Here is a 16,305-nt window from a genome sequence, read left to right on the forward strand (position 1 = left end):
TGAAATACCTTACTTTCAGTTTTTGTATTATGCATGTGGAAATTTAAAGGATGTTACAAAAAGTTTTCTATGTTATTTGTATTGATGCTGCAATTCTTTGTATTTTAAATGTACTAACTATTTCTTGCTTTGCATTACTTCGCTTAGAGTGTTAATAATTATTTATCATTATTATTATTTTTTTTTTCTTTGGCAATTGGAACACTCTTAATTAATAAATTTATTAATGTGAATTTTTTAGAACAAGTGTTAAAACATATATATATATTTTTTTTTTTTTTTTGAGTTTATTATGCAGGAATATACATTAAAAAGTTTGATGGTTCAGAAGATCAAGTGTTGGGATTTTTGGGTCGATGTATTGATACCATCAATGTTTTAATTTTGAACATGAATGTTTTGAAACATCAATGTTTTTTCATCGATGTCACAGCCCTAGTACAGATATTTGCTTTGGCTGAGAATTATCTTTACAGCTCGTCTTCAGAGTGTGATCCATGAAATGTGGTGCTGTTTTGTTTAGCTTAAGCCTATTGTGTAAAGAAATGTCATAAATCATGATCTAAATAACATTTGAGACTGAGGAAGTTAAGCAAATTTATTAAGTACTAGCTGTACCCGACGCGCGTTGCTACGCCAGCAAAAAAATACATCATTATACTGATTTTCATGACAATCGGTTGAACGGGGCAGAAGTTGCTACTCTGCAGTGCCACCTGGTGGCGAGTGGCTTCAATGAGCATATTATGCACCTTCTCCGTGGAAAAATACATATATATAGCAATTTTCATAATAATCGGTCCAGGTATCAAGTGAAGCCGTGACTATACTCAAATTTTGTACTCACGCAGTTTGCAAGATCAATCAATCGCGAAAAATATCAAATAGAAAAAGTTTTAAATCCCCCCATTGCATGAAAAGCCATAAAACAATAAAGAAAGAATTTATTTGTTCAAACTCAAGAAAAATGGCAACAGCTAACTTCTTATCAGTGAGATCTTTCACACGAATTAATTTCTGCAGCCGATAATTTTATTCGTATTTATCCAATGGATTGTGACTTAAATTGGAATAAAAAAGGAACTATCGATCGGATTTTTTTCGAACTGGTCTATAAACATTCCCAGTACCAAAAATAACAAACGGTGATAGTTTCAGCCAAATCTGCCGGGTAGTTTTTGAGTTCATGGATGACATACAGACAAACATTCATTTTATATATATATAGATTAATATATTGAAGAGTAAATGGAAAGTAATCAAAAATGCTTTGTGAAAATTTATGAGTAAAATGAAAAATCAACTCAATGTAGCACCTATTATCGATCATGGCAAGAATATTTTCGAAATTGATTGCTCAATCTATTTGCATGGGTGTGACAGTTTTACGTATATATTTGCACTTTATTCGGGTAATTTTAAAATCTCGCTTTTAACTTTTATATATTCGTGTGTGAGGAAACAATATTTATCATATAATGAAGAATCATTTTTCTAAAACCTTTTCTTGCATTTGAAAATGAAAAAAAAAAAAATGATGGTTTGAGCATGTTGCAGATGTGACCATACTATCCTTCCTGCACCACATACTAATCATTATTTTTCAGGTACTAAAATCTTTTTCAAAAAGTTGATACTTCATATTATGATACATTCTGCCCACGGATTATATGGAATTGGCAAACTTCCAGTTAAGATGAGTCTTATCTGAATGAGGAGGAAAAGTAAAACTTTGATGCACATATTCCGCTCATTTGAATGTGACTACTTAATTTAGAGACTAACATACACCTGCAAAAGCTGACATCCCTGAAAACTAATAGATGCGTCTATTTCCGCCTGTAAACCGGATGTTTGCTTTTCTATCTGTGGCGTACGGATCACCATGACGTGGATGATGATTGTCCAGGGCGGGATTTGAACCACAGACCTTTGTTATGCTAACCCAGTGCTTTAACCACTGAACCAAAAAGATCTCAAGGTTCGTTAGCAAAGTTAGGTTATGTGCTCTCTGACATACGCCAGACTACTCCCCCCACCAAGTGATGGAGCAGGGAAACGAGAGAACTATTTAATTTTTATTAGCAGATAGGGTCTCTGACAAGTTCTGGCTGTAGTTGTGCCGTTGCAATTAGATGAGCAATCCACAGTCGGGTGGAAGACTGAGCAAGTTGTTCAGTGCTCGAGGAATGAAGGGCCCATGGTTTATTCCTAATGATACGTTACATGGCGCCATCTGTTGAGTTGCTGGGTCACCATTAGGTGGCGTACGGATCACCATGACGTGGATGATGATTGCCGGGTCGGGATTTGAATCACGGAACTTCGTGATGCTAACCCAGTGCTTTAACCACTGAACCAAAAGGACCTCAAAGTTTGTGGGCAAAGTTAGTTATGTGCTCTCTGACGTACGCCACATACCTAATCGATGGTCAGACTGTAATGATTCCTTATATTTGAATACATAAAAGTGAAAAGCCGAAATTTAAAATTGTGGGAATTACTTTGACTTTTCATTGTACTCAGCTTACAAAATAGCTTGTTTGACCTAAGAACAATCATCTTTTATAATTTTATTTCCAGATAATGTTTCCTGACAGAACATTTAAAATGCAGCTTCTTGATAACAACCAGCTTTTACAAATAGCCAATGTAGAAGCAGAGGATGGTGGAAGATACACATGTGTGGCTACAAGTCCTTTGGGAACCGAAGAAAGGCATTTTGACCTGCATGTTCAAGGTAATTTTTGGCATTAATAGTTCAATAAATAAAAAAATGTCATATGAAGTAATACATTTACGGAATTTTATTGTTATGTTTGCAACCATTTTAATGGTAACAAATGTAGTTATACATAGTTATACTTTCATTGGTTGATTGCCTTGATAAGGATTTTTTTACCATAAGAGTGCAAAATTGACAAGCCATGACCAAAAAAAAGAGAGGCCTGGAAGAGATTCTTGAGAAGGCCAGAACCCACCCATGGCTGTCGTACCACTGAGGAAGGAAGAAAGCTATACTTTCATCAATGTGTTACCAATAACTGAAACTTACATGCAAATTTAAAATTTAGGGGAGGGAGGAATGAAGTTTTTGGTTTATTAAAAATGTAAACAATTAAAAATGAGTTATTAGTCATTTAAAGAAATGTCCCTCATGCTGTATTTCAGCAGCTAATTCCAGTTCAGGTTGTTGTCTGATGTACCTTGAAAGGAAAAAGAAAAAAAAATTGATGGGACCTACCCCTCTTGTTGGTTGTTGGTCTTGTCTTGTTGGTATTGAAACTTGATTAAAAATGCTACAAATACCAATTTCAAAAAATAACATTGCATCCTTTTTTCTTCATTCCCTGGAGAACTAACTCACATTATCTTGATTCTAAATTAAGACCTGAAGAGAAAAAACAAAGAATTTTAAAAAGAAAACACTCCAGAGAATTTTTAAAAAATAAATAAATGAATTAAAAGTGAAATATATGTTCTACCAAATAATACTCAGATGAGGTAAAAAACTAAAATGATGACTATTAATAAAAATAAGTCACTTTTTTTTTTGCTCAGAGATTTTAGTTTTTAATGACCACTCTGAAAAGTTGCTTTTACTTTTTTGTAATATAGATGAGAAAAAAATGATGAGGCTTGAAAAATAGAAACTGCACTTTCTCAAAATTATTACATTCTCAGTATGGAGAAATAAGATTCGCTAAGTAAAGAGAACATCCTTTAACCCTCCCTATCACAAAATGATAAAATTTCATAGGGACTAGTTTTTTTTTTTTTACTGCAGTATCCTTCTCCCACTGCTTACAGAGCAGTCTTGGCATACCAGGGGTCAATTCGGATACAAATTGGGTGTACTTTGGGCACCTTAACAAAATTCCATATCGTAACAGCCGTGTCATCACAGAATTTTGTCTTAAAATTAGACCTTTCGCAAAATTTCATTTGTGAAAATAGTCATTACAGAAAAAAGCTTCCATCATGCTAGTCATGCCCAGTGAAGTCCTTTAGGCCAAAGGGATTTCAGATCAGATTTGTCACAGCTAAACAAAATGGCAGAATTTTTTCGTAAAAAATATATGAAAGAAAAATGCCCCCAAAAATAGTTATTTTTTTCACGAAAAGAAAAATGTTCTTTTTTTTTCAAGAAGAGGACCTAAAAATTAAAACCTTGACTAGTGCCTGCATGCAATGTGGATCAAAACATCAACCTGATAACATTTGGACTGAAACATCCAAGATGATTGTTGTTGAAGAAGAGCTGTCATCAAAAATATATTTGGAAATGGCATAAAATTTTGACAAAGCTACATACTTGAAACTAAGCTTGGCTTTGCAAAAAACATTAGCAGATCTAGATATTTACTGTACAATGCAATTTTGTTCTTCATTATTTAGTCTTGATCAGTAAATAAATATGCATTAATAATTAAATTATTTTTTATCCAGTTCCACCAAAAATATATGATGATCAAAATACAGATTATGTTGCTCTGCTGAACAAACCGTTAACTATACACTGTGAAGCTGATGGAACACCAAAACCTGTCATTACATGGATGAAAAACGGTCATTTAATTGATCCATTTCTGGATCCAAATCTTCAATCTCTGAAAGAAGAATCTGCTTTACTGATTCGCAGGGCTAGACTTGAAGATTCTGGAAAATATACATGCATAGCTACTAGTACTGCAGGCCAGGATGAAAGAAATTTTAATATTCATGTACACAGTAAGTTAATTTTCTTTTTAATATGAATTCAATCTTGGTACTTATCATGTGTTAGAAGATAGAATATATATACGAAAAATCTGCCTAAGACACATTAATAAAATTATATTATGCATTACTAATATTTTAAACCTTATCAACAGTTAATGAGTTGCGGTGTTAAATATATGAATGTTAAGTTGATGTAACTATTTTACTTTATGAGCTCGTAAGTATAAGCGTAGGCATGTATATGGGGGTCACCTGAGGGCCCCTTTACCATCATGAGTTAATAAATTAAATGCTGATACAACCCCTAATTATCAGTTCTGCATTCTTGTGCAGAACCCTCTGCTCTGCATACTTATGCTGACTTTAAATATTTTTGTTTGTGACATTTCTTAGAAGAGCACATTAGTTTTTTACGTCTCCACTACGGTGTCAGTATTTAAACTAATTAGATAAAGGTTGGTTCCTCCAAGAATATTTTTTCAAAGAGGAAGTTAATTTTAAGATACATTTAGTCTTGTTAGAGAGTCAGGGCTATTAAGGGGAAGGCGAGGGTTTGGGAGCTCCCACCAGAAATTATATGACATTTAATTCCAAAAAAAACAGAATTGTAGCTTATCTTTGGTGAGGTTAGGGGATCATCCTCTAACATTACAAAAATTGTCAGTTAAGTCAGAAGTGACTCTATTCTGAATATTTTTAGAAATTAACGTCCTAAGACTGCGATTTCAGACTTTGTTTGATAACGATGAGAAAGAGAAGAAGCATGTGGTTGGAGGTTCCCTCCTATAACCTTTTTTGAAATCAAACTTGATTTCAGGTTACTTTAAGAAGGAAGGTTTCAACAGCTCTCCCACAGAAACCTCTAAGAATGAAATTTTTAGCTACCTGGGAAAAAAATGAGTAGTTTTGCAGCCTTACCGCAGCAGTTTTCCTAAATTAAAGTTTAAAACTAATTTTATGCTATTTCTAGAGATTTTAAAAAGGGGTTTGGGGGATTAAGGATCTTTTAAAATGGAAATCCCAAATAAGCAACTACAGGCTATCTTTGCTATTAACATTGGAAGAGAGTCGTTGCATTATGAAGGGGGAGGGGGGGCTATCCCACAATTTTTTTGAAATTGATGTCATTAGGAAAAGTATCAGGGTTTGGATTCCATTTTTAGGAAATACATTCGAAGCTATCTTTTATTATGTTCAAGACTAGGGGCTCGCTACAGTCTAAAACAGGCCCTTGTTCTGACAGCACAAAATATGCCCACCGTCCCCTTACTGCCCAAAGCATGTCCACTGCCCCTTGCTGCCCAAAAAGAGTTCACTGCCCCTCAGCAGCCTCTCACTGCCTGCCAGGGGGTGATACCCCCATTGAGAAACACTGCTGTAAAACATTAGAAAATTCTTTTGAACATATTATTACTTTTAAAACAAGTGTTTGATTATTGTTGTATTAATGCAAGCTATCATCAAATTTGGTTCTGTGGAACCCTGGAGTTTGGAAGTCTCCTGGGTCCTGGGGTTCCATGAGTCAAAATAAAAGTATGGGAAAATATTTAAAAGCACTTTTATTTTTTGTCAAGTGTTTGATAAGAATAAAATATTCAATTGAAGTGTGTCTAGATAATATATGTGTTGACTGATTACTGTGGAAAAATAATACAAGAACTCCTCAGGTGCAAGAATATTGTAATGGTAACTGACACCTAGAGCACTAGTAAATGCTATTTATTTAATCTATTTATTTTCATACCATACAAAAGGGTTTAGTAAATATTATAATACAATTGGTTTTCTGTTTAGCAACAGTCTGTTTAGCATCAGTTTCAATTTAAAGACAATTTTCTCATTTCCTGGCCATTCACTGTCAAAGAATTCTTTAAAGCCAGCAGTTTCTGTTGAATAAGTATTTTCTTTAATCGTAAGGCAAAAAAGTACTTTGTCAGAAGCATAGTAAGAAACAATCGACTGATTTTGCTTTGCACCAAAATTTGATAGCCCTTGAGGAAATTTCCTGTCATAGTTTTAGAAAAATCAATGAAACTGAAGAGTTTCAAGAATATCACCAAGATTTTTTTTTTTTTTTTTTTTGCATACCAGAATAACAGTAAGTTGTACAGATCTTCAACTTTTTTGACCGGATTAAAAAGATGCCAAACAGAAAGAAAGAGAGAGAGAGAAGAATCTTTTTGCCTTTTATTGACTTTCGCATCAGGATGTATAGGAATCACCAAACATCCAAATATTCTGTTGCTATTAATAAAATGTTATGTTTTTTTTCAGCGCCTGCTTCTGTTGATGATACTAATTTAAAAGAAGAAGTATTAGGACTTCTAAATGAAACAACTGTTTTTCTTTGTCCTGCGACTGGGATTCCACTACCATCCATATCTTGGCTTAAAGATGGGGACCACATTGAACACGTCAATCAAGATACAAAATACCAATTTTTAGAAGGTAATTTCATTGCTCTTTATAGAACGGAAGGTAATTTCTTACCTTTAATTTTGGAAAATAAACAAAAACCTTTTAGTTTGATCTTTGTACTTTCATTATTTTAGGTGGAAAAACTTTTAAAGTAAATTTTGTGAACGAAAATGATGCTGGAAAATATACCTGTGTGGCATTCAATGATGCTGGCTCAGATGAGATAAACTATTTCTTGGATGTTATGAGTATGTGTTTCTTTAGTGGTTGACTTAATTACATCTAAATAGAGAGTTGAAAGGACCATTTTTCTTGATTCAGTGAGCAGCAAAGGGATGTAAGTGGACATTTTCAAGTTTTGAGAAAACACGTTTTAAGTTCCTCTTTTAGGTAGGCTTTTATTGAAAAGTTTCTCTAAATCATGCTGTATAGCAGAACCTGCTAGGGCTACCAATATTATTTCTGGTCCCCTAAACAGAGGAGAGGTTCACCTACCATTTGTACTGGTTCTCTCCAAATTTTTAACTTTGGCATTTGACGTCCCTTTGCTTCTCACTGCCTCATTTTATTTTTAAATTTTGTTTAAAAATGTTATTAGGTAATTTTTAAGTCATCTGGTTATTTATTGGCATCTGCAATGAATTATTTATTTATTTGTAAAATACTTCATTTGTACTATTCTAGACATTGGTTCATCTCTTTTTGATAACAGTGCACTTCCACACAAGTTATTTCTTAAAATAGTTTATAAAAAGTCTTAAAATAATGTATCTTATTTCTTTAGTCACATTTCATTATATTCAGTTTTTAGTGTGTTTCCTATCCTAATGGTAATGACTCATTACTAATGTGTCACGTACTGTCATTCAACTCTAATTTTTTGAATAGAAATTCCATATTAAAACAGTACATAATGTGGATAGTTTTGCATTGAAAATCATAATTAGTGTTAAACTGTGAGCTTTTAAAAGTGCTCAGCTTATTAACTTTTAGTGGAAGCTCAACCAGGATGTGTGATAGTTCTTGAAAAAATATATTTATCTTGTGCAACATCAAGAAGAGCCAAAGTTAAAAGTAACTTGTTTATTATGACTACGATATATACAATGACATGTTAAAAGAAATATTGAGAACATGCTCTTTACAATATTAAGTAGCTCATTATACATTAAATGACTTCTGAAGCCAACATTCTAAGTCAAAGTATGAAACGTTAATCATATTGAGCTATGATATTCATGTCAAAAGCAGTAAGCCGAAGCTATCGGCAGAAACGGACAGACTCAACTGAGCTGCCGAAAAAACAACAACCAAATCTGACTTGGGTTGAAATTGAAAGGGAAGGGAATGAGGCAAAGTGCTGGGAGCTTACATGCTATTGGCAATTTGCATATTCTACTGACAGGATCTTGTTGCAAGAAGGAAAGAACGAATGAGAAAAAACTAATGCAAATTAAGGTTGCCAACATTTTTGGAAAATAATTTACCTCCTTTTGTAATATACAATTGTATTTAATTTTTAATATTTATTGTTATGTATGATGCTTGAAACAGTAAAATGTGTAAGAAGAATTGTGTGACTGAAAACTTTTATTCAAAAAACAAAATGCAAAAAAAAAAAAAAAACAAAAGTTGATATTGACTGCAATTTTTATTTTTAGCTCCACCTGTCATGACACCTGCCCATAATGAATCAAAAATTAAATCTAAGGAGGGTGACACTGTTCTTTTTGATTGTCCTGTTCTTGACAATAACCATATTGGTGCAGTCACATGGAAAAAGAACGGGAACTTGATAAATTCCATCTCTTTGCCTCCAAACTTCGAATTCTCGCCTGACAATAAGCGACTAAAGATAATAAAACCTCAAGCTTATGACTCCGGTGTTTTTACCTGCATTGCTAGCAATTCTGCTGGAGACTCTGAGCATGAAATGGAATTATTAGTTCTTGGTATGTTCTTTGACTTTTTATTATAGAACATGTTTTTTTAATTGCATTGATTGTGATTAAATGTTTGTTTTAAGTAAACGTTTTTGATAAAATTTGCTTCAATAAAAAAGCTTGCTTAGTCAAATGTAAAATGAGATCACATTTTGCAATAAAGTAATGTACACGTTTTTTTTTCAACTTCCTATTAATGTGCGAAATAGTTTAGGAAAAATATTTAATTTTTTAAAACATTTTATTTTGAAAGTTTCATGTCTTGTTGGTAGAGTATTCTATTAAATTAGTAAAACCCAATTTTCTTCAATTTTTCTCACTTAATTACTACAATTAAATCTGTTTTGTCTGAGATTTCAAAGATTTGTGTGTCTGTTTTGTGTATTGTAGGTTTTATTGCCATTTTTAATATTTATTTAAATCTTGGATGAAGTAGTTAGTAAAAGAATTGCTCACATATAATTGTTTATAATGATTAATTTTTATTTTAATTTTAGCACCTGCGAAAATCACACATCCACTCGATAACATTACTGCTATTTATGTTAAAGAACAACATTCAATAACACTTGATTGTATGACTGCAGGACATCCTAAGCCAATCATTACTTGGCTAAAAGATGATTTGCCTCTTTTTCAACAACCCAATTTGGTAAGATTCTTTTTATCCTTTTTCTCATCTTTTAAAATTAGTAAGTGAATAAAAATGTATATACAGTAGAACCTCCCTTAAGGGACACCTCCGAATAAGGGACACCTCTATTTAAGGGACATTTTTTCTGGTCCCAGTCCCTTTGAATTGGAACCTCCATGTATTTGCCTCTAATTAAGGGACACTCTATTTAAGGGACAAATACAGAGAAAAACTTACAAAAATTAATGTGTAAATATATACAAAGTATTGAATTTACAAAAATTTAAGTGTCTCAAATTCAACTAGTAAAATTTTGACATTGTAAAATTTTTGCTTAAATTTACATCTAAGTTTTTCCCTCTCAGCAACTTATTCAAGTAGTCTAACAGTCAATGGATAGTCAACGACCCATGAATAGTTTTGTGTAAATAAAACTTCAAATGTGAACACTGTTTCGAATTTAAATTCTACTGAATTTTAAATTGCCTGAAATCAAACAAGTTCATGTAAGGAAATACTACAACATAATTCATGTATGCTACGAAACTTTACCATTGTCAAATTTTTGATTAAAGTTTAATTATTAAAAAAAAGAATTTTGAGATTTGAATAATTTTGATTTGTATTCAGTGTACATTAATAATTTTTAGCATTTTATATTGAATATTAATAGCGTTTAGATTTTACGGAATTATACTGAGTTGAGTGCTCAGCATTCATCAATACATCTACCTCCGAAGAAGGGACACTTCTATTTAAGGGACAATTTTTCTGGTCCCCTTAGTGTCCCTTATCGAGAGGTTCTACTGTATATATATATATATATATATAGGGGGAATGTGAAAAAAAATATATTCTACATTCAACCAGCACATAATTGCGGCTAGAGCATTAAATGTATTTTAAATATTTGGTGTTATGCTTGTAGTCCAGGCGTGCACAGTAAGTGCAAAATAACGAAATAACCGTTGCCATTAAGTAGTTGTATGGGCCACGTACAACTACTTAATGGCAACGGTTATCCATTCAACTCTGATGATACGTAGTACTGAAACCTGACTCTGGGAGGTATTAAGTGGATGTGAGCCATGGCGACCATATCGACTGGAACGAATTTGACCTGAGTTTCGATTTGGATTAAGGACTTGTATTTTTGAAACTGGGTGAGTAATCTGTTTTCTTTTATTTGCAGGTCAGAGCGGGTGGGGGGGGGGGGGTTGCTTTCACAAGTTGGCAGTAGTGTTGTCTTTTTAGACTTTCAAATGAATTAACTTTCAATGTTAACTTGTGTGCTGCCGACCTCTTCAGAAACCTGCAAATTTTTATGTATAACCACTGCTCCCGCTCTCCGTCGACGAAGCAGTGCCCACCCAGTTAATTTTTAATGTAGTTGTGTTCAAATTGTCGGTTTTGCATAACTTGTTCAAATTTTTCAATTCTTTGTTATTTCGTCAATTTGTTATTTTGCACGTACTTTGCACGCCTGGAAGTGGACTACAAGCATAACACCAAATATATATAAATGTATATATATATATATATATATATATATATATTTATTTATGTATTTATTTATTTATAAATGTAGTACTCATCCCACCAAGGACAATAGCCCTCCTCTAACACTACAGAGACCCCCCAAAAATGAGAATCCCGAAAATAAGATCAAAACCCCTTCTAAAATCAACTTCTTCTCTCAACAAAAAAAAATCAATGGCACAGACTACGCCACAAACCTCTGTGCATATTTTCTCCTATACCCCTGTATATTTTCCCTGTACTCTCACACACAGGGAGACATTTATTCAGCTATATGAGGAAGAACCTCACTAGAATTTAAGCGAGTTTCAATTGAAACTTTGTGATTGAATTTAGGGCATGCTTATTTTTGAGTGTGTTATTGTTGCTCATTTTTTGGTGAAAATGTCTAAATGCATAGTTTAAGCTTCTTTCAATCATCTTGGCTAAGTATTGAAGCAATAACAGCCTGATTGTTGCCCAAAGGGAATTCATGACTCAATAATAAGGTGAAAATGACTAGTCCAAGTATTATACCCAGACGTACTCTCGAAGAGGAATTGATGGTGCAGACTGTGCCATTGAAAATTTCAGGGTGAGTATTTTAAGGGATATTTTTATCTTCTTTGGGAGTGTTCTCATTCTGGGGATACTTTGTAGTATTTGAGAGAGTGGACCATTGCTTTGGGGGGGGGGGGATGCTTGTTATCCTAATCAAAAATTGGTCAAATGATAACACATCAAAATAATTTAAAAAATTATCACATCCCTATTATACAAAGTGACCTAGATATCAGCAAAATATTATTTGTTCTGGACTTATCAAGGCCCCATCAAACTGATCGAGTTTGAAGACCTGGAGGAGTTTTTTGCAGAGCCTGTTCTGGTTTTAGAGAAATCCTTAGACTACTGAAATGGGAATTGGTTGACTATCCCATTCTCTTGATTTCAACTCTTGCAGCTCATTTTGTGAGGCAGATTAAAGACGTAGTTGATGAAACAAATCTCCCAAACCATCGCTAAACTCAAAACTACTATTCTGGAGGTCATTGGAAGCATAACGCTGCACAACACTCTAGTGTCGCCCATACCTACAAATATACATGGTTTAACTTGTGGAAAGGTGGCAGGCAAGCATATGAAACATGTTGTAAACTAAACTCTGGGATCTTCATCTGAGGAGTGACCCTGAGCAAGTCAAATTTTGAGTAACCCCAACTGAAAAAAGTGACTGTGTAATTGATCATCAAGGACACTTTAGCTGATAAAAGCCAAGAAGAAAGCCTTGGGCAGGAAGCCACTGAAAACATGGCAAATTTCAGACTTTGAAGACAGAAATGAAATAGAAACAGGAAAACAATAATCTAACCCTTAAAAATTAATAAAATGAAAATCTTCAAGATTTTTAAATCTCAATATCTAATATATAAAAAGGTTTTAAGAAGAGAAGTATTTTAACAATGTTGGATGTAAGAATATTTAAAACTGCTATGGGTTACACAATGAACAAATAAACAATATTTTAATAGAAGCATGTAAAAAAATAATCACCAGATATGGATTTAAAAAAAAAACATATTAAATTTTAAATCAATGAATTTAAACAGAAAAAAAACAAGTAGAAAAAAGTGATTTTGCATCATTAGGAAATTAATTAGTTTAAAAAAAAATACATAGAAAAAAAACTGAAAACAGTATTAAAGAAAGCAGGCAGAAAATTGCATACAGCAAATAGCTATTAGTAGTGTGGTATTATAATCAGTAAGAATTTTTAATTTGAATAATACAAGTTTTCAGAAATCAAAATTTGTTTCTCTCAGCCTCGATTACTTTGGGTTTTTGAGACTTCACTTTTTCTGAACCATCACAATGCTCTAAAACATAATTTTGAAATAGCTTACTATGTTTTTGGGGAGTAATGTTATTTAACATTTTTGTAATTTTGAAATTGCTTTCTATATTTTTTGGGAGTTATGATACATAAAATTTTTGTATGCAATTTTTTTATTTTTGATCTATAGTAATTGCTTAAATTTTAGAGTTTTCCAGCATTTGGGAAGCTGAAGATAATTAGTTCATCAATTCATGATGCTGGCTTATATACTTGTCATTCAGAAAATGAAGGTGGCTGGGATGAAAAGTTTTATAACTTGACAGTTTATGGTAATTTTGTTTTGTATTTTAATGTGTACTTTCTCAGTGATTAACTCTCCCCTCCCACCCATCAAAATCTTTGGCATTATTGTGAATTTATGCATGCAATTTCTTTTAAATGCATATAATCATTCTTCATGTTTCAAATGGCTTTATTTTGTGAACTGAAATCTGGATGAAGAACAGTAAAAGTTAGATGCATACAAATAGGTATTTTCCTTTTACTGTGATTTATTATTTTAGTATGAAAAAAAATCATCATAATAAAATAGCTTTGCAAAAATGTTACTTTTGCTCTGAAGGTCCCTGTGTATATTTTATTGATCAAAAGTTCAAAGTCTCCGAAAGCTGACTAGCTGAAGCCTAATTTTTTGATCAACACTACTTATTGCTTTTGATCAATACTGATTACTAATTTTTAGATCTACACTACTTACACACTTAAATAAGTGACCAAACCAGTCTGTCCAAAAAATTCCCCTCCCCTTCCCTACATGTTTAATACAGTTTTGAAAAATGGAATTGTTTCCTTCAGTCAAAAGTAGTCCTTTTTGTCATTAAAATTGATAGAATAAGCAAAAATAATAATAATAATAATAATAACATGGACTCAGAAAATACTTTCATTTTCCCAACAGCTATTTTTTAATTAATTTTTTAAAATGTCCGATTCTTCAAACAAGGCGTGGTCTTTATGACGTCACAAATGATGCATTTTGGCGCATCTTTGGACCGCATTTCCTGGTTATGATAATCAAGAAGCGAATTACAATTGTGCTCTACACTTTCTATCAACCATGTCATTGCCAATGCATGTGAGTAAAGATGAAAATTAAATATTTTGGACCGTGAATGGCAACACTGAGTGGCATTTCATAATTTGTGATGTCATCGGCAGAAGGGTTAAACGATGAAAGAGCACCGATTTAAGTAATTTTTTAAAAATATTAAACTTGAAGAAATTATTTAAAAAATGGTCAGATTCTATGTTTTTAAGCATGCTCTTTCAGAAAAAAGTACTTTTAAAATTTTGGAAACGACCCCATTGTAACTTTTGCTATGTACGTGCCTGCATGTATTTTGTAGACCAGTATTTTATTACAGTAATCTCCTGATTATCCATTGCCTATCACACTTTCGGGGAAAAAATAATATTTTGGCGCTGATTAACTGAACGTAAATAAGTACAAAAATTTCAACTTAACAAGTGTAAAATCTATTTTTATATATTCTGATTTTGTCCTTGCCCCTCCCTTCCAATGACATCTAACTGCCCAATGTCACTGAATCCTGATTAGTTGAAACCTGATTATTAGATCAACACTACCTGCTGCTTTAGATCTACACTAAGTGCTGATTTTTAAATCTACACTACACCCACACCTAAACGAGTAACAGGACCAGCCTGTTAGAAAAAATTACTCTTCCCTTCCCTATGCGTTTTTAGTGTAACCTAACTTGATCTGTTTCAGTTAATCTGTTTGCAGAATTTTCTCGCATATGTGTGTAATGCATTTTCAATAATGAGCAAACTTTTTTTTTGCTTCTACATATATTTTTTACACACACTGTTATCATTTTAGCTATAGCTTAAATATATGCAATTGTATGATTGTTTTGAGCTATTCCCCTGCCCCTTCTCTACACATTTTTGGTGTAACCTAGCTTGATCTGTTTAAGTAAATCTGTTTACAGGATTTGCTGGTATGTGTGTGGAATCTATTTTTAATTATGAGCAAGCCCTTTTTTTGCGTTTACATATGGGTCATTCCGTGTCAGATCATCACACGGTTTAGGACGGACCGTCACAGAACTGGATGAAACTTGGTACATGAAGAGATTTAGCCCAGTTATGAATGAAAATGCTAAAAAAAAAAAATTCTTTCACCTCATTCAAAAGTTATTAAATATTAATTATTCAAATTTTCATCAAAAAATGCTACACTTTGAGACGGTTAAATCTCATTTTCTCAGAAACTATAACAGATACAAGCTTGAAATTGGTCTTGTTTTGAAGCTCTTTTAATGTGCTTTAATTTGATGTGCAACTTGATAAAATCAAAAAATAATAATTTTAAAATTTAATTAAATTAAATTTTAAAATTTTAATTTCTTAAAAATGGACAATTTTAAAATTTTGAAAAAATTCACAAAATTACTTTGTGTTATCCTCTAGCATATTACCAAGTTTCATAATGGGATCTTAATGGGATCAGATGATACAGGGAGGACAAGTTTTAGATATATCAAAGTTTCTGCTTTTTGGACAAAATACCTTTCTGATGGATTACTCAAATATTATTCTAAGTTATTAAATTAGCACAGGAAACTATAAATGAACTGCTAATAGTAATGTAAAACCTTCTAATGTCTTACACCTACTTTAAAATTGAATGAAATTAAAATAATAATGGAAAAAAATAAATAAAACTCACACTAACTCTTTTTTTTAAAAAAAAGAGAACGTCAGCATTGTCCTACATTTGTCGGAGTTTTTTACTCTCTAAGCTGCAAAATATTTACAATATTGTTCTTTTCTTCAGCTGGTAGAGTATATGTCCTCCCTGTTGGCGTGATGGGATTTACTTTACAATGTGAGTGTACTGCTTTTGATTATTTTTGGAAGGGGTTTTGGTAACTTAAGGTGCAAAATCCTTTCTTCCAAAAAAATATTGTCGCCCCCATGCCATAAAATTATGACAGGCTTTTAATTCATTTCTCCCTTTTCTTTAATATTAATAGTAACTATTATTTACTTATTTTTTTGTGTACTCTAAAATTAATATTGCTACAAACAATTCTTTTGGCAAATTTTACAAAAACAAAATTTGATTATACCCCCCCCCCTTTTTTTGGAATTAGTAAGTTATCTTTTGAAACTAAGGGGGGGGGGGGTGCTTTTGAGATTTTATGGTA

General features: G+C 32.5%; 2 protein-coding genes across 2 annotated transcripts in view; one reads left to right on the top strand and one right to left on the bottom strand.

The window, feature by feature from the left end:
• The window catches only part of LOC129223366 (transforming growth factor-beta-induced protein ig-h3-like), a gene marked incomplete in the record, with an annotated part of 615,676 nt that overhangs the window by 158,860 nt on the left and 440,511 nt on the right, over positions 1-16,305 (bottom strand).
• Positions 1-16,305, top strand: part of LOC129223370 (hemicentin-1-like) — a 181,411-nt gene that overhangs the window by 85,910 nt on the left and 79,196 nt on the right. Inside the window, exons 38-44 of the mRNA XM_054857950.1 lie at positions 2,584-2,740; positions 4,450-4,731; positions 6,997-7,170; positions 7,275-7,388; positions 8,802-9,092; positions 9,581-9,735; positions 13,275-13,398. Coding sequence (XP_054713925.1) covers positions 2,584-2,740; positions 4,450-4,731; positions 6,997-7,170; positions 7,275-7,388; positions 8,802-9,092; positions 9,581-9,735; positions 13,275-13,398 — 1,297 coding nt within the window. The remainder of the gene's footprint in view (positions 1-2,583; positions 2,741-4,449; positions 4,732-6,996; positions 7,171-7,274; positions 7,389-8,801; positions 9,093-9,580; positions 9,736-13,274; positions 13,399-16,305) is intronic.

The sequence above is a fragment of the Uloborus diversus genome, chromosome 5 (genome assembly GCF_026930045.1).
Source record: "Uloborus diversus isolate 005 chromosome 5, Udiv.v.3.1, whole genome shotgun sequence".
Taxonomy (NCBI): domain Eukaryota; kingdom Metazoa; phylum Arthropoda; class Arachnida; order Araneae; family Uloboridae; genus Uloborus; species Uloborus diversus.